Raw genomic sequence first — 23,026 nt, 5'->3', positions numbered from 1 at the left:
TGGGACTGGCTAGAAGGAGAGAGAGACTCTTAGTTAGAGGGGTACGCCGAGCAGCGTTCAGTGGTTTGGAAAAGAACGTTTATTTATTCCTGGAAATCACTGAATTGCAATTTCACTCTGGTCTCCAAAGCATCAGGACATCTCAAAAATATTTTTCTTTTCTTCTGCAGGGAGGACATTTCCTACTCATCCTTACTTTTCAGCACAGCTTGGGGCAGGGCAGTTGTCTCTCTTTAACCTCTTGAAAGCCTACTCATTGCTGGACAAAGAAGTGGGTTACTGTCAGGGGATCAGCTTTGTGGCTGGAGTCCTACTTCTGCACATGAGTGAAGAGCAAGCCTTTGAAATGCTGAAATTCCTCATGTATGACCTGGGCTTTCGCAAGCAGTACCGACCTGACATGATGTCACTACAGGTGAGTGGCAGATCTTCACAAGGAACGTGTAATGCTCTCACCAGAAATCTTAGCAGGAGCCCTCTTCTAAATTACGGTTAAGATTTAAAGAAATTTGGGCCCATTGTCTTGGAACTTGGATAAATGTAGAGGCATGTTTTAGTTCATGGTTTTAGTGTGGGATTTGCGATGTTGCTAAACCTCTAAGTGTATGACATCCATATGCAGGGTAACTTTTCCTTAGTTTCTGAAGTAAATAAATAAGCCATTCTAGTGTGTAGTTAAGTCTCTGTTTCCTAAGTCTATGAGTTACCTGGAGAAAGTATCAAGTCAACCTTATTCACTTTTCCTTACCTTGTCAGTTGAAAAAAATCATAGATATTTTGTTTGAAATCTGAAAATATAATGTTTTATTCTTTTACTTTGAGTGTATAAACGGCAGGTATCTATATCATGCTTCTTCCTGAACTTTCCATGTCTCCCCTGCTTTATCTTAATGTCAGACAGGCCCTTATAGAGAAAAAGTGTTCAGAGTCAGCAGTAGTACTTTTTCAGTCTGCTTTTCTTATCATGCTCTGAAGAAGCACCATTAAGATTTTTCAGTTAAGTAGTGTATTCACTGCCATTGCTATATTCAACCTATTTCAAACTCCCTGTTTACACATTTCTCCTCTCTAGTTTAAACTTCACTTTCCTTAGCGTATTGTTTTCTAACAAAAAGTTTAAATTTTCTCTGTAGATATGCTATCTTAAACAACCACTACCTTGCAATATAAAGCTTTTGGTCATAAAAATATAAAGGAAGGCTTTAAAGGGAAGAATGTCAGGGTTTTTCCTCCTTTGAAATGAGATAGGCATGATGCCCAGTTAGTCATAATGTTATGCTTTAGATAAGAACTAAAATATTTTTAAAATGCTTTTAAAATATACTTTTTCCTGATTCCCAATGATCAGTTTTTACATTTAGTATTTCAGTCTTACCGATCCATGGACAAAAAAGGACTTTGTTTTCACTTTATGAATATTGTAGTCAGTGGTATTTTCTTGAAAGGGTGAGTGGAGAGGGAATGCTCCATTTTTCGTTACTTCTTCAATGTGAAAGTTTTGGCAGGGAAATAGGGCTTTGCTCTCAATGTTGGGTTTCAGCTGTGAGTTCATATGAAGGGTGTTCACCAGGATACAGAAATCAAATACAGTGATTCCTAGTTGATAACTATGCATAGGTCTATAAACATTCCACAAGTGAAATAGTAATGACTATGGAAGGTTTTATTTTTTACTTTATTTCTAAACAGTTTACTGTATCATATCGGGTAGGAAGCATTGGTGCCCTTGTAAGGAGTTCAATAGCTCTGATTTTCAAAAATAACGGTTCGGGATCCATCATTAAAATTTCAAAGAATGAAAAGTATTTATGAGTAGCATGTGGTCTTGGTTCATAAATAAAAGGGTAGATACAGCTATCACTTTAAAAATGCAATCATTTTTCAATTTAAAAATTCCTCATCCATTTGATATCATAAAAATTCATATAAACTGGATTTATACATTGATTTAATATGACCCACAATTACCAAGAAATATTTTCTGTCTATAATTATGAAAATGAAGATGTTTAAGAATCTTTGGGGGCAGTGTTCTTATAGACCATGAGATTGGGGACCTTATTCTGGGAAAGTAGAACTTTTTGATCTATAAAGTGAGATGCAACACTTTTCTACTTTCTAGAACAGAAAGTGTTTCTTATCCAATCAATATGATGTTCAGAAGTGGAAGTGGTAGTGGGCTTGGGATCACTTGATAGGATTTCTGATTACGTGTGTGGTTTGGGGTTGGGCACTGCAGGCACTGAGCTTATCTGTAAAATGAGGGGGTCGAGGTCTCTTTTAACTACGGCTCATCATGTTTTGTGTCTGCCATTTTCTATGTTAAGTGTAAAGCATTATATCTTTTTATCTGAAGTCTTTGGTCTCTACTTTTTTCCATCTTCTCTCTGCTACACTCTGCGTCTCCCTTCCTCCAGTTCTGTCTCTTCCACTGGAAGATTTTCCTGTTATGTGTAAGGTAGATTTGAAGAATGATTTATTCTTAGCAAACGGCATCTTATTATGAAAGTTTCCTTTGAAGGAAGACTGAATTGTGTTTTATTTGTTAAAAGAAATTTAATGTAAATACACCTTGATGGAAGAAATGTTCTTAACCTCTAGTTTAGAATGTAGGAAAAAAGTAAGGTTCTATAAAAAAAAGTATTGCTTCTGTGTTAAGATCATAGCTGAACAGCTTTTTGAGGATAGGCTTTCTTTTTATTCTGCTAATGAGACTTCTTTTATCTTTGAGCTACCAAAAATACCAATTTTTTCATTGATAGAGCCCAGTATGTCTAGTTTTTAAATTGTAAATGGCCTAAGGGAAATATATGATTTTTTTTCAACATGACTTAATGAGATTATAATCTCTCTCTCTCTCTTTTTAATTTATTTTTATTTTTTTGTCTGCGCTGGGTCTTCGTTGCTGCGCGCGGGCCCTCTCTAGTTGTGGTGAGCGGGGGCCCCTCCTCGCTGTGGTGCGTGGGTTCCTCACTGCGGAGAAGTTGTGGAGCAGGGCTCTAGGTGTGTGGGCCTCAGTAGTTGTGGCTCATGGGCTCCAGAGTGCAGGCTCAGTAGTTGTGGCGCACGGGCCTAGTTGCTCCGCGGCATGTGGGATCCTCTCGGACCAGGGCTCGAACCCAAGTCTCCTGCATTGGCAGGCAGACTCTTAACCCCTGTGCCCCCAGGGAAGCCCTCTAATCTCATTGTTTTAAACCTCTTTGTTTGACTGCTGCTACGCTTCTTATTTTAGAGTTATGACTTCCTGTGGCTCTTTAATTCTTTCCTTTTACAGCTTGTGTGGAACCGTAGCTTGCACAGATATGTGCTATAGAGATCAAACGTTTGCTATATTTATGTCTAGTACTTTGATTTTTAGTTTTGTGCTCTGAAAAACAGTTGTTTGTTGAATTCACAATATAATTGGCTATTTTAAAGGCATTTTTATAGAGCTAACTACTTAAGGATGATATCTTCTAGAGAAAGAAGTTCTGCTAGATTTAATAAAATGTTGGATGTATTTCACACCAAAAGGTTAAGCTGATATAACTGATCAAGGGCCCACTACTCAATCTGTTACTGTGTAGATAAAAATTTAAATTAAAGCACAAATCACAGATTTGTTTATTATTTGCTACTGCTTTACTTTTAGCTACCCCAGACATGAGAGTTTAAAAGTTACTATAAGCTGCTTATAATTTTTTTTTTGAAATATGAGTAATCAACTCAGTAACCAAATACAATAATTTCTTCTTTCAATGCTAGAAACATTCAGACTGCACTTTTTGCTTTAATCTCCTTTGTCAAGAAAAATATGCTGCTGGAATACGTTGGATGTTAGAAATCACAGCTCGAGCTTTTGGCTCCATAACTTTCTAAGCCTAACAGTATCCTAGCAGTGCAGATTGCCTGGCAAGTTCCATCATAAATCCGACGCTGGGCCCAGCAAAGAGAGACAATTTCTTGCTTCTGAACTGGATGTGGTAGATTCCTTAGAATGGAAGCTTTTCTGGAATTGGTCTGAAATTAGGATGTGCCTTCCATGAGAGTCCTGAGCCAGGGCAGTTCTGATTTAAATTCCAAAAGCAGTACCTTCCTACATGAGGAAAAATTACCATTTCCATGTACGTATGGTGATACCAAAACACTCATGATAGAGAAATGTGCTCCATAGTTGTAGATGGACTAACACTGACTTGCTTTATGAACTCAGTTAAATGAACTTGGATTTGTGAACATAATAATAAAATAAAACAATACTGTATAAGTACTGCATTCTAACGCATTGCGCCACTGTAGCTAAAAAGAAATGATACAAATGAGCTTATTTACAAAACAGAAACAGACTCACAGACTTAGAGAATGAACTTGTGGTTACCAGAGGAGAAGGGTGGGGGGAAGGGATAGTTAGGGAGTTTGGGATTGACATCTACACAGTGCTGCAAAGGAAACCATCGACAAGACGCAAAGACAACCCTCAGAATGGGAGAAAATATTTGCAAATGAAGCAACTGACAAAGGATTAATCTCCAAAATATACAAGCAGCTCATGCAGCTCAATATCAAAAAAAACAAACAACCCAATCCAAAAATGGGCAAAAGACCTAAATAGACATTTCTCCAAAGAAGATATACAGATTGCCAACAAACACATGAAAGGATTCTCAACATCGCTAATCATTAGAGAAATGCAAATCAAAACTACAATGAGGTATCACCTCACATCAGTCAGAATGGCCATCATCAAAAAATCTACAAACAATAAATGCTGGAGAAGGTGTAGAAAAGGGAACCCTCTTGCACTGTTGGTGGGAATGTAAATTGATACAGCCACTCTGGAGAACAGTATGGAGTTTCCTTAAAAAACTAAAAATAGAACTACCATACGACCCAGCAATCCCACTACTGGACATATACCCTGAGAAAACCGTAATTCAAAAAGAGTCATGTACCACAATGTTCATTGCAGCACTATTTACAATAGCCAGGACATGGAAGCAACCTAGGTGTCCATCGACAGATGAATGGATAAAGAAGGTGGGGCACATATATGCAATGGAATATTACTCAGCCATAAAAAGAAACGAAATTGAGTTATTTGTAGTGAGGTGGATGGACCTAGAGACTGTCATACAGAGTGAAGTAAGTCAGAAAGAGAAAAATAAATACCGTATGCTAACACGTATATATGGAATCTAAAAAAAAAAAAAAAAGTGGTTCTAATGAACCTAGGGGCAGGACAGGAATAAAGACACAAACGTAGAGAATGGACTTGAGGACACAAGGAGGGGGAAGGGTAAGCTGGGATGAAGTGAGAGAGTAGCATGGACATATATACACTACCAAATGTAAAATAGATAGCTGGTGGGAAGCAGCCACATAGCACAGGGAGATCAGCTCGGTGCTTTGTGACCACCTAGAGGGGTGGGATAGGGAGGGTGGGAGGGAGATGCAAGAGGGAGGGGATATGGGGATATATGTATACATATAGCTGATTCACTCTGTTATACAGCAGAAACTAACACAACATTGTAAAGCAGTTTTACTCCAATAAAGATGTTAAAAATAAAATAAAATAAAATAGATACCCAACAAGGACCTACTGTATAGCACAAGGGATCTCTGCTCAATATTATGTAACCACCTAAATGGGAAAAGAATTTGAAAAGAATAGATACATGTGTATGTATAACTTTGCTGTACACCCGAAACTAATGCAACATTGTTAATCAACTATACTCCAATATAAAATAAAAAGTTAAAAAAAATACTACTTTTATTTCTCAAATATATGTGAATTAGTTATTAAATATTAGAGTAATAAAATTAAAGTTAGTGTATTTATGTACACTCAGATAAATGCATAGTATTGTATTTTTCTTCTCCAAATTAACTTTAGGTTCAAATTTATCAAATATATGTGAATTAATTATTAAATATTAGTGTAATAAAATTAAAGTTAGTGTATTTTATGTACACTCAGATAAATGCATAACATTTTATTTTTTTTCTCCAAATTAACTTTAGATTCAAATGTACCAGCTGTCCAGGCTCCTTCATGACTATCACAGAGATCTCTACAATCATCTTGAAGCAAATGAAATCAGCCCCAGTCTTTATGCTGCCCCCTGGTTCCTCACATTGTTTGCCTCTCAATTTCCATTAGGATTTGTAGCCAGAGTTTTTGGTAAGAGATGGTGATGATCCAGTGAAACAGTGTTATTTATTCCAAGGGATATACTTCTAGCCATTAGGTGCTCCAGTTGTTTTATCAAGCATTACACAGAATCGCAAATTGCTAGTGGAATTTACTAAATATGTCTGGCTCTATTCTGAGAGTAATTTGAAACCATATTGGTCTTAAATAAAATCGAAATTCAAAGCGAAAGAAGAATTGAGCTTCTGTATTTGAGTAAGCTGTAATGGCGTTCTTATTTTCTTTTATACCTAAAAAATCACAGTATAATGAATTAAGGATTTACTCTGTATGATTTTTTAGATTTTTAAACACATCTTTACTACCTCTTTTTTATTTCCTTCCCCACTGTCCTCTTCAACGTGGATTCAAAACACAGAGAAACACGTTCTCTAACTGGGTTAACAGAAGTACCTTTTTCAATGTTGTTTCTAATGGCATTTCTTAATGTGACTTTTGTTAACAAGGTAACTGAAATTCCCATTTTGTTGCTGAAGGGACCCTCCTCTCACGCCAGTGCAGGGGTGGTGCCCATCTCTCAGACTGGGTGCACAGGCAGTCGGGCCCAGGGCAAGTTGTTGAGTTGCTGCCTTGCTCCACAGTGTAATAAAAACAAAGTGTGACACCGTTTATGCTCCCTTATGGGGCCTTTAAATCTATTCACATGTCTTCAGTTGGGTTTGTCTAAACTCGTTATTTAAAAAGCAAACTTTTTTAAAAAAACAACTCTTTGCCAGAGGTTTGGTCTAAGGCTGAGAGCTCGATGACCTCAGAAAGGGCTCCCAGTTTTCATGTTCTGCTCGTCTATCTGGTATCTATGGTGAAAATAGTCAATATTTATAACTGTGCTAAATTGGAGCTTTTTTGTCAAATTGTAAGTATTGGCCCAATTGTAGGTCACTACCAGGGTTAGAAAAAAAATGGACTGGAATAGAATACAGAGAAAATATCAGTCGTAGGGAAAAATGTTTGGAGAAACTTCAAATTTGAAGATATAGATGTAATATGTATACGTACACCAGATTACAATGTACAGTGTCTTTCTTATTGGGGGCTGTGGCTTTAAAGGTTAAACACTGCATTAGCACTAATACAATGTATAGGCAAAGTGCAGCAAAAGAGTAAAACCGAGATGCACAGAATCAAATGTTTACCAAATTTCTCTTCTTGAGTACACACGATTGCTTTTCTCCAGGGAAGTTTTCTTTGGAGCTTGGGTTCCTATTTATGGGTCTTCTTTAAATCTTTTCATTTATATATTTGCTTCTCAGAAAATAGCTTATCAAATCAAAATATTTAGGGTATCTCTAAATATTTTGGGTATCTCTCTTTGATTTACCCTTGGAAGCTTGATAACAGAATTCAGGAAACATCTCCCCAGTCGTCTGTTTTTTGCTAAGAGAATATGAATGATGCTGTCAGCTCTACAATAGGTGCTCCATTCTTTTCTTAGAATTTAGTGAAGAATAGAGACTGTCAGCAAAGGGAAAGATGCGTGAGCAAGAAGAATGACCATGTTTGAAGTAATTGTTCCACGGTTCCCTCATTTTTAACGACCTCCCGTTTATTATTGATTGTGGAATGGCATGGATTGAGAGGAACGCGCATACAAAAGTATTTAGTACTTTTCAAAACTATTGCATGTTTGTATTTGTTAGGAAGCAAAGTTCAGGGTTAGGGTAGCTTTTCTTTTTCTCTTCTGGTTTTGATTTTTCTTTTAAAGTTTTTTTTTTTTTTTAATTCCTGCTCTAGTACAGTCTTTAGAATTAGACAGTCTCGGGTTTACATCAGTTTCTAGCTCTTTTATTAGTTGTTTGGCTTGCACACATATTAACTGGTTCATTTAGTTTTTTATTCTGGTCATGAGAGTTTAAATAGTCCTAATTGGTTATGTTGATTTGTTTCTGTATTCCCTTTGTGAAGAAAAACCTAAATATCAACGGAATCAGTGTTTTTGAGGTATACCTAGTCTCCATTAAATTTGGCAGTAAAAATTATAAATGAATGGACAAACAGATATATAATTTATCTTTTTCTTTTTATCCTGCCCTTATCTGAGGTTCCTAAATAAGTAGGAATATTTAAACAACTGTTTATTTGTTCCAGTCATATTATTATTTATTTCAAATCTAGGTGATTTTGACCAGTTTTATTTTGCAAAATATTCTGTGGTTCTGTTGCAGTAATTAAAACAAGACACACACACACACACAGAAAAAAAAAACACACCAAAAATCCCATTAACACACAGAGGTCACTTTTTACAATAGTAGATGCATAATTTTGATCATAAAAATTATATCTCTTCTTTTCAGATATTATTTTTCTTCAGGGAACTGAAGTTATATTTAAGGTTGCCCTCAGCCTGCTGAACAACCAAGAGGCACTCATAATGGAATGTGAAAACTTTGAAAATATTGTTGAATTCCTTAAAAGCACGCTCCCTGATATGAATTCCTCTGAAATGGAAAAACTTATCACCCAGGTATGAGTTAAATGGTAATAATAAGATATAAGATTATACAGCAGTTTCTCTACTAATTATTTATTAAATGTTTTAGCATAAAGATGTAATTTTGCTTGACAGGGTTTTTTTTTGATTTGATCAAATACATTTTATCTAGAAACGAGACTATTGTGTAATTTCTCCCTTGTGACATTGTTTGTGAGGCTGTGTCCGGGCAAGGTGGTTCAGTGCTACATCATGAGTTTTTCAGGAATCTTCCTACTTAGACCAATGGTGAGACTGAAGATAGAACTGACAGAGTTAGGAATACCTAATAAATAAGTAAGCTGAGACTCACCTCTGTACTATTGTTAATTCTGTTTTAAAATATATAAGGAATATATGTGACAAGAACATAGACTTTAGAATTAGACAGTCTTGGGTTTACATCAGTTTCTAGCTCTTTTATTAGTTGTTTGGCTTGCACACATCACCCTAATCTTCTGAACCCTAGTATTCTTACCTCCAAAATGGGACAATTCTGATCCAAGAGGTTTTGTGCGGTTTAAATGAGACTTGCTGTATCAGTCAGGGTCCCTTGCAGGAAACAGAGTCTACCTCCAATGATTCAAAGGAAGGTACCATTTACAGGGGTGTAGGCAAGGCTAAGGGAACCGGGCACAGATGTCTAGGTACCCAGGAACTAGTAACAGAGGGAAACTGTTCATACCCATGGTGATGCATCAGGAGAAGGAGGACAGAATAATGTTACCAGGCCTAGCGAGTGCCAGAACTCTGGAGGTTGCTGTGTTCTTGGTGAGCCAGACAGGGAAGGAGCAGGGAAGAAGTACCCAACCTCTTTCCCCTGCCCCTTTTGATCTCCTGATGACTTTTCCCATTGGCCATACCTAACCAGAAGCCTGCAACAAGGAAAACAGGTCACAGGGGTCTGCCTCCCAGGGTACAGAGGATGCATGAGGGCAGAGAATGGATCTGGGAAGCAAATGGAGGGTAATCAGCACACCATATATCTAGTCCCTGGGTCTTCATAGGGACCAGGTAAGTGGTAGTTATATATTGTTGTTCAGATGACATGAATACACTTAAGACCAGATTTGTAGATACAGCAGTCATGCCTTATGAGTATTGATAAAATTTAAATTTACCACTTTCCTAGAGGCCCTTAGGGTAGCAGATAAAAGACAGAGTTTAGAGCAAGAGAAAGGGAGTTTGAGATCTTGTGCTGGTGTCCAGCTATCTACTAGCTGTGTGACTTTGGGCAAGTTACAACCTCTCTGAGTTTCAACTTCCTCTCCTGCAAAATGGGAATAACATCGTTTTTAGGAGCAAATGTAACCAATTCAGTTGAAGAATTTTGTACACTATAATTCACTCTATAAGAAAAACTTATATTATTGCACATAAAATTTTCTTTCCACCAAGTGGAATTGAAATCACAAGCAGATTATTCTGTAAATATCTATGAACAGTTTTTATTTGTTAAAATGCTCTGGAAACTGAAAAATATAACTTTTACTTACACATTCACTTGTTTACTAATTCTTCAGAAATATCTTTTTGGACTGGCAAGCAGCGATTGTGCTTTTAGAGAGAGACGTTACCTGATTTGAAATCAGATCACCTCTCTTCTAAAATTAATGAGGGAATTGCCTAGCTTTAGAGATTATTACTACGATTAATGGATAGAATTTATAGGCTGGTAGATTTGGACTTGATATTAGAGATAATTTTCTAACAAATAGAGTTGAATATGCAATGAACTGTTAATATTAAAGGAGACTTTGATGAATAAATAAAGTTTATTTATGGTCACTGTAAAAAACACAAATAATGCAGAACAGCACCAAGAAGAAAGTAAAAGTAACTACAGATCTCAACACCTTGAGACTTAAAGCCTTTTAAATGTCCTTTTATAATCTCTCTTTAATTATATACACAAATAAATATGTATACAGTTTTACTTAAGTGAAATCTTACTATACATGCTATTGTATAACTTGATTTTTTAATAAAATATTTGTAGAGTATTGGATATTTTTCCATGCCAATAAATGTAGATCCATACCCTCATTTTTAATGGTTGTGTAGTAGTCCGTTGTGTTCATACCCACTGCGTAGGGAAAAGATGACACTTGTTTGAGGGGAATAACCAGGTTGTCTCGAAATATCATTTAAATTCTAAGATTTGAGTATCTCTAACAGTAGTAGGGTAAGTAAGCAAGTGATATTTTTCTCACTGTAGGTTTCTTTTCTACCTACAGTGTTAGTGTGGATACAGATGCTTAAATGGCAGCTGCTGCCTCACTTTCCCTCACCAGTTTAGACTAAGGAGGAGTTGCCTGTCCTCTGACTTCTAAGCAAACTGTTCCTAATGGGTGGCGATATGGGAGAGCAGAGGTAGCCCCAATTAAATAGCTTTGTACAGTGCCCAGGGTTTTTGAAGATTCTGAATTTAGAAGATTCTCTCTATGGTAGGATATGTTAGTGACTTCCAAGAGGCTCACATGGATTAGCAAGTAGATGAAAATATTTAGCATAAGACCTTTCTGCCCCATTGACAAACAATTAGAAGGGCTTTTGGTCTCATTATTATAGAAATACCCTATGCAATTGTGCTTATAACCAGCAGAGATGATCTCTAACTCAGGTAAGAGTTACTCAGTAACTAATGTCGTTTATCTGGTAGGCTACATTTTGGGAGACCATTCCTAGATTATGTATATTTTGGTTGCAAAATATCTTTGAGCATTAACTTTTTCTAGAGTCTTGGCCTCATCATGAGAATGTTTCAGTTGTATAGAAATCATCTGTTTGTCCTTAACTTGACAGTCACACTTGTTATTCTTCCTTTTGATATGTCATACTATTTCTCATTAATAAGTATTGGGGGCTTCCCTGGTGGCGCAGTGGTTGAGAATCCGCCTGCCAATGCAGGGGACACGGGTTCGAGCCCTGGTCTGGGAAGATCCCACATGCCGCGGAGCAACTAAGCCCGTGTGCCACAGTTACTGAGCCTGCGCGTCTGGAGCCTGTGCTCCGCAACAAGAGAGGCCGCGATAGTGAGAGGCCCGCGCGCCGCGATGAAGAGTGGCCCCCGCTTGCCGCAACTAGAGAAAGCCCTCGCACAGAAGCGAAGACCCAACACAGCCAAAAATAAATAAATTAATTAAAAAAAAAAAAAGTATTGGGAAATCTACATGAAGTACCCTAGATACACAGACTGTATCTTGGTGCACATCCTGAAGGTCAGACTAACCCACGGTGTTTTCACGGCAGGTTTTTGAGATGGATATTTCCAAGCAGTTACACGCCTATGAGGTGGAGTATCACGTGCTGCAGGATGAGCTCCAGGAATCTTCCTACGCCTGCGAGGAGAGCGAACCCATGGAGAAGTTGGAGAGGGCCAACAGCCAACTGAAAAGACAAAACATGGACCTCCTAGAAAAATTACAGGTAAAGAGATAACAACTTGATCAGAAACTCACTTGGGTGCCTCCTTGCCTGCACAGAACCATCCCAGAAAGGATAGAGCTGTGGTGTGGATTGAACCATTGCTGACTGTGGGCCTGTGTATCGGACTGTGTCCAAGTGCTCTGGGCGCTGCAAATGCACATATCAATTTGAATACCAACTGAGAGAGGAAATCTACTCTCCCAAAATAGTTAAATGGCAGCTGAAAGCAGAATCTCGTTCAATACTTATTGGGTGTTGTACATGTTTGGTTTCAGTTCAAGGGAGGAGGGATTGACTATAGGAAGCTGGGAAAACTCTAGGGGACTTGGCCTTGAGCTGGACTCTGGAGGGTTGGTGGGAGAAAGGAGTGAGGAGTAGGGGGTGTTTAAATAAGGAGGATGTGGCAGAGCAGTAGAGGAAGCTTAACATCAGTTTAAGATTTACGTTCGAGAGAGGTGGGATAAACAGGATGGAGACAGAATGGTAGATAACTTTCCGGGTCAAGCAGAAGAACACGGCTTTAATCATGTTGAGAAGGAAATCTCTCGAAATTTTTGAACCATATTTTAGAAAGATCAATCTGGAAATCTTGATGAGGACAGATTAGAATGGGGAGAGAAGGTAGGGCGACCAGCTAGCAATTATTTGTCGAAATCTGACTGGGGATGATGAGAACTGTCTAGAGTAAAACTCACAGAAATGGAAAGAAAAGGAGACATTTTTGAGAGAATTGAATTCAAAAATTGGTAACACATAATCCCTGCCATCAAGGAGTTTACAGTTACTTTGGAATATAAAATATTATCTATTTGTCAATGCACCCTTACCAATGTGGTAAGTGATTTAGTATAAATTAATATTACGCACCTGCAACCTTTATGAAGTGCGCTGTGTGTCCAAGCCCTGAGGAGTGGGGCTTCAGTGTGACCAGAGGAGGGGGAGGTGAGAAGGTGAAGCTAGGGGCTGGGGGTTGGGGGAGGTGGAGCTTAAGTGCTGAGTTAGAGCTTAAGTGCTCCACGGCTCATTGGTTTCTGCTTATCCGCCACTTCTCCAGCACTGCGCACGTCCCCACGCTAGAGGACACTAAAACTCTGCTTTGATGTGCAGTGAATCCTCTGACAAAGATAGCCAGGAGAGGGCTTCCCTGGTGGCGCAGTGGTTGAGAATCTGCCTGCCAATGCAGGGGACATGGGTTCGGGCCCTGGTCTGGGAGGATCCCACATGCCGCAGAGCAACTGGGCCCGTGAGCCACAACTACTGAGCCTGCACGTCTGGAGCCCGTGCTCCACAACAAGAGAGGCCGCGATAGTGAGAGGCCCGCGCACCGCAATGAAGAGTGGCCCCCGCTTGCCACAACTAGAGAAAGCCCTCGCACAGAAACGAAGACCCAACACAGCCAAAAATTAATTAATTAATTAAAAAAAAAAAAAAAAAAAAAAGATAGCCAGGATACCCTCAGCTGAGAAATGAGGGTCTCTAGAGTAATTGCTCCCAGAGAAGGAACACTGGCTTCCTTCGCTTCATCTACGTTAGCTCTGGCCCATAGAAAATTTTATGCCTTTTCCTGTTCAAAAAAAGAGCCAACACTGTCTATTTTCAGAAAGAAAAACAGTTGGGGTATTGACCCTTATTGCTAGGATGTTTCAGTGGTGATTGATTGAGCATTTCCTTATTAGGGAAAGTGGGTTTGCACCTGCTTTATATTATAATGATGTTTATTAATGGTTACAGACTTTTTCTTTCACATTTCAATGTTCTCATCACCTCTGGGTTCCCAAGTTACGTGGGCACACCCGACACCCGTAAAAACCGATAGGGTCCCAAGTATGTGTTGAGACAACCCTGCATTTCCACTCAGAGGGCAAAAAGCCTCTTTTAGCACTTCAGGGCAGTCAGGAATCTCCTGTTTCTCCCTGTCAGGTTCCAGTCACTCCAGGAGAAGACCTGTGTGTGGAGTGAGGACCCTCACCACTCTGGGATGTTGATTTGATTTTGCATTTTTGGTGTATTCAGTGAAATGAGATGTATTTTGTTAGTACCCTAGTTATATTTTTGAGAAACCTAAAGAAATCTCCATTTCATGGGAGGTTTCAGAGTATTTGCTTCGTATACTGATGTATTAAGTAATATGACATGATTAGTTAATATATGTAAGGTCTGGCTGCTGCTATGATGAAGAAACAAAACCTTCAAATGTCTGATTCGGAGGATTTTGGTTTTTGCCCCAAACAGATAGCTCACGCTAAAATCCAGACCTTGGAATCCAACCTGGAAAATCTTTTAACCAGAGAGACCAAAATGAAGTCTTTGATCCGGACCCTGGAACAAGAGAAAATGGCTTATCAAAAGGCAGTGGAGCAGATTCAGAAGCTGCTGCCAGCAGATGCTCTGGCCAATTGCGAACCGCTGCTGAGAGACTTCAACTGCAACCCTAACAGCAGAGCCAAGACAGGAAACAAGCCGTAACTGAAGACGTGCCACCCCAGCAGGAAGTGCTCTGAGGATGCCACCGACAGAAGGAGTCTGCATGCTGCTGGCCCAGAGCTGACAGAACCACTGAACTGGTTCCGAGCCCAAGTCAGAGCCGGTAACCCTCGCTCTCCTTAGAGCATGCCAGTTCAAAGCCATTGTACATATGTAGACTGTTTTTTGCTGTCCTTGTTGACTATGTACATATATATATATAATGGACATAAAGAGTTCATGCTTTCACATAAAGGAGTAGATGTATATTTAGAGCAATTTTTTAAAAAAAATCAAAACTTCGTGAAATCTAGACCAAAGGGAAGTTAAAATGAAATTCCCCTTGGACACATGTGAAATCATTTGTTTTTGTAGTGAAACAAAGCTAGAACATCTTTGTATATTGAAATATACTTGAAAAAAATGAATGTATTTTTTTCTCCAAAGAACAGCATGTTTCACTCAGTGGTGGAGAGGTGGAAACCTTTGTGTAGCTTTATGTGCATCTGTCTTAAAATCTACTGACATTTTTAATATATATATATATGAGGAAAATGACTGATTGCCAGTCAAGCTCCTTATGGGTTTTTCAGGAAAGTAGGGGCCTTCCCCTGCTGTTTGCTTTGTGCCAACGAGCATGTTGCATCTACATGCATTTTGAGTCTGGTCAGGCATTACTTTAGGTGTGTGTAAGGAGAAAGCAAGACTGTGGCTGAGTCTGCCCCCCCAGCTCAAAGTGGAAGAGAACACTACTAATTTTCTAGTAAATTAGACCAGCATTGTTACTTAAACTAAAAATATCAGTCCTAAAAAAAAAAAAAAAAAAAAAATCAGTCCTCAAAAATTTAATTTAGGACCTAAATTGTCTAGATCTACTTTCTACCTTTTTATTTAAATTATTCCTACAGCTGTGAATGAACTCCCCTTTACTTGGTGCCACAGTTGGTGATAAGGATTTGCCATTTCCCACTAAAATGTAGGCGCTCTTACCTTAGTTCTCTCTACCTTCAATGGGGGCTAAGGAAATGAAATTATGATTGGTTTTCTAAAGATGATGTAGTGTTGAGATACTTTTTTTGTTGTTGTTGCCAATTGACAGGTCTGATAAGCTTGTAATCATCTTCCCCTTCCATGTGACAATTTATGAGAACTGTGGAATATTTTAAGTAAACTGTTGAAATCCATGGGAAGGGAAGGAGAAAGCCCTTCTAAAACCTACAGCTCTGCGTTTGGACTCCTGACTTTCTCAGTCTACAGATAGATTATTCGTGGACATTCATGCATGCTGGGTGAATGGAAGGAAAGTAGCTTAAAAACTTAATTTTTAAGTTACACATGGAATTTCTCCATTTCAGAGATGATTCTATGATAGTGCCTCGGAAAGTTGATAACAGCGTTTTTGCCTTTCCAAACAATATTTTTCATTACTGCTTTTTGCAGTACTTATATTATCACAGATGGATTACCTGGGATAATTTTCTTCAGAGGGAGTTTGTTATACACAAGCTACAATGTATTACAGAGTAGAAGAATAAAGCTCTAAAGGTTTCAGAAAACCTTGATGAGCAGATGATAAGCATCTCAAACCCCATTACTCAGTGTAATATAGTGACTCTTGTTACAAATCAGCATGCCCTCTAATCCAGGCAGTTTCTCAAAAGGAAATGAAGTCTTACTAGTAAAGTTAACTTAATTTCTAGGTTCTAGAAAATGCTGACCCAATCAGTTGGGGCCACCAACTCTTTTGTTGCTTGGATTTCCCTCAAATTTCTCTATTTGTAGGAGAGGTATTTTCCTATGAGGAATATGACAAATATTATCTGGTTACTGTCTGGTGATGAAAATTACCTCGTGTGTGATACACAGGTGGTAGCCAGGGAATCTTCAAGTTGGGAAAAGAAACTTTTCCTTCCAGTTCTTCCGTTTAAAGTAAATTTTATTCTGGATGTTCAAAGTCAACGTTAGAGTTGTATTATGGTGTTCAGAGCTTAAGTTGTCTTAGATACAATATTTCTTTTGAAAATGAATTTTTCTTTTGTGATCTTTTAAATGTTGCAACGATTATGCTTCATGCATTGTTACATCTTCATCCTATTAATGTAATGTCTAGTTCATTTCCAATAAATACATTGCTGCAGTTTCCTTGGCTTATTGGTTTTACTTTTGTTTGTATTAAAAGAGAAGAAGGTCTTGGCTAGAGTCCTTTATAAAAGCTGCATGGGTTGGATTGTTGCTACTTAAAATTTGCACACTAATAATTCTTTGAATCAGAGACAACAAAGATAATTTTTAGAAACATTTATGAAAGTACATGGTCAGTTATTCAGTACTAATTTTCAACTTCTTTCCCAGTGGAGCCTTTTGCTGATAAATAAAGAAAAAGACAACCACACTGACAGTATTGCATTCTACCCCTTTTGTTTTTTATGCCCCCTCATAGAGAGCAAGAGGGAGAGAGAGGATAGGAAAATACAAAATTTTTAAATTGGGTTAGCTCCCAAATAAAAGGATTAAGGGCATTTATTGATGGATATGATATGAATGTGTTTACATAACAAATATGTTTCAGAATATTTTCAAGCATGTTTGGATTTCAGTAAAAGGATACTGTATCTTCTTGCTAACTTTAGGACTAAATCTTTTAAGTATTTTGTACTATATGTAGTAGTTTGAGGAGTCAGTGTAGGCTTAGGTAGAATGGTCTCTTAATATCCATGTTAATTTACCCATTTTATCACCATTTCAGCATTTCCCACCCCACCTGGGCTGGATTACAAATAGGAAATCTGCCACCTGAATTATTTAGTCCTCTACCATGATGCATCACTCTTATTCGCTTTGATATATTGTCAAAAGCACTGGGTTTAGGGTGAGATGTCTTAGATCTGAGTCTTGGTTCCACCCCTTTTATTCATTCACTCAACAAGTTCATTTTTGTAAGCCAAGCTAGATGCTGAGTATTCAGAGGTGGAGAAGATACAGTCCTTGTCCTCAGTGAGCTTGTGGTCTAGTGGCAGGAGGTTAACTAGAAAAAAAGAGAGTTTATACTCCAGCAGGTATGCAAAGTAATCCACTCATTACACTCAAGGTGACAGGAGGGGCTGTAGCAGCACTTTGCAGTGGGTGACAGGTACTCAGAAGAGGTGGTGCTTGCCCTGAGCCTAGAATAGCCAGTAGAAGTTGAGCAGCTTTGTGTTTAAACAATAGATGAATGAGAGAAGGTGGTGTGTTTCTGAAATCAAAACTCATTCCTTAATCCCAAAGTACAGTGAGTGTTCCCATAGGGGAGTGGTGGGAAAGGAGGCCCCTGACAAGCAAGGGCTTTTTCATGAAGGTCTTAGCAGACCTTGTGAAGGAGTTTGAACTCCACCTAGAGAGAAATGGGAGCCATTAAAAGCCAGTAACCCGGAGAGAGACATGCTCAGATTTGTTCCAAACCACTTAATACATCTGGACAGAAACTAGGGGCTGGGAGATTGCAGTTAGGTGAATGCCATCAAAATCTAGGCCAAAAAAATTAGTAAAAGCCTGGTCTATGGCAGTGGCCTTGGGGAAGCAAGTCAGCCTAGATTTCTCTCTCTCTGATATAATTGGTCACCGAAACCTGCTAGTTTTGTCTGCTAAATATTTGTCCATATCCCCCTGAAACTGAGGGTAGTTATCAGATCCCTTAAACTACAACTTGCCTAATGAGTAATGAACTTAACCTGCCTACACTGATCAAGCGCAATTGAATTGTTTTTACAAAAACTTGCATGTCCTCCAAGCGTCACGTAGCCTAAATAATAAGATGTTTGCCCAAGCTGTTCTTCAGGAACATGGATTCAGCTGTGTAATGTTAGAGCTCGAGCAGTTTAAGACTGGGTGGGACCAATGATCCTCCAACTGAGCATGTGCGAATGCCCGATGGGTGGCGTTTTGAGGTCAGAAGACCCAAAACTCCACCCTCAGAGCGTGCGCCCCGTGGTCGGAAGCGTGCAGCTTAGCTGCGCCTGCTCAGAATGACAATTACCTCACCTTTTCCTTCTCTCCAGTCACCTTTCCGTGCTCCCCAGGCCTCAGCTTTATCCCTGAATACCCCAAGCCCCTCACTTTCTGGGAAGCGAATTTGAGGTTTGTTCTCCAGTCTCCTCGCTTGGCTGTCTCGCGGATAAACCCCTTCTCTGCTGCAAACCTCGGCATCTCAGCGTTTGGCTCGCTGCGCATCTGGCCGAAGAACGTGGTCCTGTAACATCCCCATCGCTTTTGCAGGTACCTTGTTCATGTCCTTGCTCTGGTGGGTTAAACTGAGACCAACCCCGTTTCTAGGGGCTCTGAAGTCACAGACATTGAGCTACTTGGTGTTTGTTTGTTTGTTTGTTTTTTAAGATTTATTGATTGATTGATTGCTTGCTACATTGGGTCTTCGTTTCTGTGCTAGGGCTTTCTCTAGTTGCGGCAAGTGGGGGCCACTCTTCATCGCGGTGCGCGGGCCTCTCACCATCTTGGCCTCTCGTGTTGCGGAGTGCAGGCTCAGTAGTTGTGGCTCACGGGTCTAGTTGCTCCGCGGCATGTGGGATCTTCCCAGACCAGGGCGCGAACCCGTGTCCCCTGCATTAGCAGGCAGATTCTCAACCACTGCGCCACCAGGGAAGCCCTGGTGTTTGTTTTGATGAGTGAGAAATGCAAGCAGAAGGTGGGGTGGCATGTCTCAGTCAAATAGAGGAGAAGGATCTAGGATAGAGAGGGAATCAGCTGGAAGCATGGGGAAAAAGCAACAGCGGAGACGTTGAGTGGGAATTTTTGGAGTGACGCGCTGGTGACTCTAGTAGCCTTGTCTCCCTCCAGTCTACCCATGACATGCAGTACTGTGTCAGTTTCCTGGGGTTCCCCCTGATGGAACCACATTTGCTTCGCTACAAACCCTACTTCAAGGGGAGGGGAGCACCAGAGGGCCTGGCAAAGGGTGCCTGCCCAGATGTGGGTTGTCACCGCTTACCCGGACTGCGCTCACCTCAGGCAGAGGGACCTTCCTAAAACATGAGTCTCACCAAGTTTATCCTCAGTTTAACACCCTTCAAGGGCTCGTCTTTCTTCCTGGGATCATCTAATCTTTGAGACGACCCACTGGGCCTTTTGTGAGTGTGTCGCTGGTAGCCTGTCCAGCTTGATCTCCTGCCTTGTCCTCTGCTCAGGTCAAATGGTTAAGCTCCATCTCGGTTCCTGAACTGGCCATCCTTTTGCTTCGCACCTGCTGCTTCTTGCCCTGGGGGGTCTGGGAGTGCGCCTTTCTTCCTGCACTCCGTCTGGCTCACTTCTTCAGGTCACGCTTAGGTCTGTGTTGTGGGATGAACTGACCACCCGCCCCAGTAGCCAGGGTGTACTCTCATAGCGTGGGCCACCCTGGGGGTACTGCTGACCTTCACAGACAGCTCAGGCCCCCCCAGAGGGGATTATGCATATTAAAAAAAAAGCTAACGTCATCATTACTCTGTCCTAAGAAAAATGTTAACGGAGTTCAGGTAAATTGAGAGGTAGGTGTAATTTTATTCAGCATTTTGCGTTTCTTGGTGGCCTAGTATGGGTCAGGTACTTTGCTAGATGTTGGGACCTCAAAAATGTCTCTCTCCTAGCTTAAGTTCTTACCTGATAAATTCATAGTTCTTATGAAAAAAAAAAATCAGAATGTACTGAGTGATACTTCGTAAATTGTGAAAAGACTCTGGTGCTTTACCTTTTATCATAAATATGTGCTGTATGCTATGTGCTATATATAATTTATATCATATGTAGTATATTATTCTCTACCTTATTTTTAAAATTTTTATTTTATATTGGAGTATAGTTGATTTACAATGTTGTGTTAGTTTCAGGTGTACAACAGAGTGATTCAGTTATACATATACATATATCCATCATTTTTCAGATTCTTTTCCCATTTAGGTTATTACAGAATATTGAGTAGAGTTCCCTATGCTGTACACTAGCCCTTGTTGTTTATCTACTTGACCTTAAATATATTACAGTACACGCTACAAATATAATAGGGCGCTCACACTGCCTAATTCAGGCACACTGTTTTCAAGGCTAGAATGTGGAAGGTGCTCCCTGGAGCTGTGTAATATAGCAGTTGATAAAGTATATTACATATTAAACATTACACATATACATATTATACTGAGAACTGAGACCGTGTATCCCACACAGCTTATGGGCTACATTAACATGATTTTACTATTGCATTGTTTTCACTGGCATAATTTTACTGTTCCGGGAGACTCTTGTCCAGACAAATTAATTTATTGTTCATTACAGGAACTTCCCCAAAGACCCTTAAACATTTCAGTAGGCAATTTATACCCCAAGACTCTTTGAATCCCTCACCTCAAAATTCTCACCTTGCTCTTTCACCAATCTTAAACTATTATCTCCTGATCTTTACCCAGTCTTAATCAAGCTCCACATTGAAATACTTACCTTAAACTTTGCTCCTGAGTTACAAACAATGCTCTATAGAGTTGGTGTTCTGTCTTACCGTGATAATAAACTCAGCTGTATTTTATCAACGGGTTGTGTTGTGGTATTTGGGAGCTGCTGGGCATTCAATAATATTATCTGTTCTATACATAGATACTCCATGAGACACGTGCTGTTATTTTCTCTTTTTCCTTCTTACTTTATCTCATGCTTCATTTCTATTTTCTTACCCTGGTCCCCTTTTCCCCAAGCCGTGTTTTATCTCAGATCTCTCGGTAATTCCCATCAACATTTCATACCATAATTGGTGGCTTTTAAGAATAGGGTAAGTGTTGACTTTCCTAGATACCAACAATATAAAGCAGAAAAAAATTTGTTTGAACTAAATATTTTATTTACTCTCATGGATAAGGTCTATAAATGTCAGTACCCGGGCATTCGGAGGAGGTATCCCCTGAAACCTCATATAAAGGAAACATGAGATTCTTTAAAGTAAAATCAGCAATCTTTGCTCTCATCTGTAAGGTTACTTTAGGCAGAATAGCACCTGGATCTGAAAGCTTCAACTGTGATCTAATTGAATATATTTGCATAGCGAAAGAATGACTGGGTTAATCAGAAGAGGATTGATTAGCCTTGGGAAGACGCAAGAAAGAAAACCAGGCAGGTTTTGGCAGTTCAGTGGAGGGAAACTTAGCCAAGACCCCTGGCTAGGCTGTCTTCATTGATAAAATGGACACAGCAAGTCCTGGCCTCCAGAAATCCAAGTGTTTTGGATGGTCTGACAAGTCTGTCCCCGTTGTGACATTGATGTGTCTGTGTTGGATGGAGGCCCCAAACATCCAGTTCATTGTACTCCCCTTGTTTGAATGTATGTCCTCAAAGCAGCCTTCCATTTACGATTGGGTGATGCTCTGTCATAGTGGCCAGGCTAGTTATAAAAGCGCAAATACTCGAGTCTCCGACAGTCTGTTTTTCTATCTACATTAAAAACAGGAATTCTGAATTTTTAAAATTGTAAAATACACATAACATAAAATTTACCATCAATCCTTTTTAAGTGTACAGTTCAGTGGCATGAAGTATTCACCTTGTGCATCCATCACCACCATCTTTTCATCTTGCAAATCTGAAACTCTGTACCTTTGAAATGATAATTTCACATTCCCCCTCCTCCCAGCCACTGGCAACCCTTCTACTTTTGGTCTGTATGAATTCAACTACTCTAGTACCTCATATAAGTGGAGTCAGACAGTATGTTTTTTTGTGACTGGCGTACTTTATTTCGTCAAGGATCTTCCATATTGTAGTATACATCAGAACTTCCTTCCTTTTTAAGGCTAGTATTGCATTGTACGCATACACTACATTTTGTTTACCCATTTATCTGTCAGTGGATACCTGGGTTGCTTCTGCCTTTGGCTATCGTGAGTAATGCTGCTAGGAACGCAGGTGTATAAATATCTCTTTGGGATTCTGATTTTAAACATCAGTCTCAGGACTGAGTTTTTGGGAGTCCACTCCTGAGAAATGAATATGTGATTTGTGTGCTGATGAAATGAATTGTTGAACCTTCAAGGCCCTGAACTAGAGCAAACTCACTAAGGTTAGTGACATGTTTTGGATGATTGTTTTGATTATATGAAAAGAACCCTAGAATATGCAGCTTGGATGTTGGACAGATTGGTTTTCTTAATAATACTACTGCTTTTGAAAACACAGGGAAAGAGTATTTTTTCTAAGAGACGTTCAAATGTTGCTAATATTCAAGTTTTCTTTTGCAAAGGAAAAGTCTTCTGTGGTCTGATATTGTTCCCCTTCTCAAACTGAGTTAATTTGTACATTCATAAATGTTATTTTCAATAGAACATGCTATTGTTCAGAAATAATCATTTCAGTTAAACACGTATCTTGTAGTCTGTGTTCAGGAACATCTCAGGGGGCTTTACAAAACGTAATGCGGGAATTACTTGGGCATATTCAGTTTTCCTTATACATTTATATTCTATTTT

The 23,026-nt window shown here is 39.3% G+C and overlaps 1 protein-coding gene across 5 annotated transcripts in view; it reads left to right on the top strand.

Moving 5' to 3' along the window:
• TBC1D4 (TBC1 domain family member 4) overlaps positions 1-16,699 on the top strand; it is a 216,525-nt gene extending 199,826 nt beyond the window's left edge. For all 5 annotated transcript variants that reach the window (XM_059903040.1, XM_059903038.1, XM_059903042.1 and 2 more), the window contains 5 exons: positions 171-415; positions 6,007-6,166; positions 8,491-8,660; positions 11,919-12,095; positions 14,328-16,699. In XM_059903040.1, the coding sequence (XP_059759023.1) occupies positions 171-415; positions 6,007-6,166; positions 8,491-8,660; positions 11,919-12,095; positions 14,328-14,561 (986 nt within the window). In that variant the 3' untranslated portion in view covers positions 14,562-16,699. The remainder of the gene's footprint in view (positions 1-170; positions 416-6,006; positions 6,167-8,490; positions 8,661-11,918; positions 12,096-14,327) is intronic.
• Positions 16,700-23,026: the final 6,327 nt, after the last annotated feature.

This window comes from Balaenoptera ricei, chromosome 18, assembly GCF_028023285.1.
Source record: "Balaenoptera ricei isolate mBalRic1 chromosome 18, mBalRic1.hap2, whole genome shotgun sequence".
In the NCBI taxonomy this organism is placed as follows: Eukaryota; Metazoa; Chordata; class Mammalia; order Artiodactyla; family Balaenopteridae; genus Balaenoptera; species Balaenoptera ricei.
This window is presented reverse-complemented; position numbering and strand designations above follow the sequence as displayed.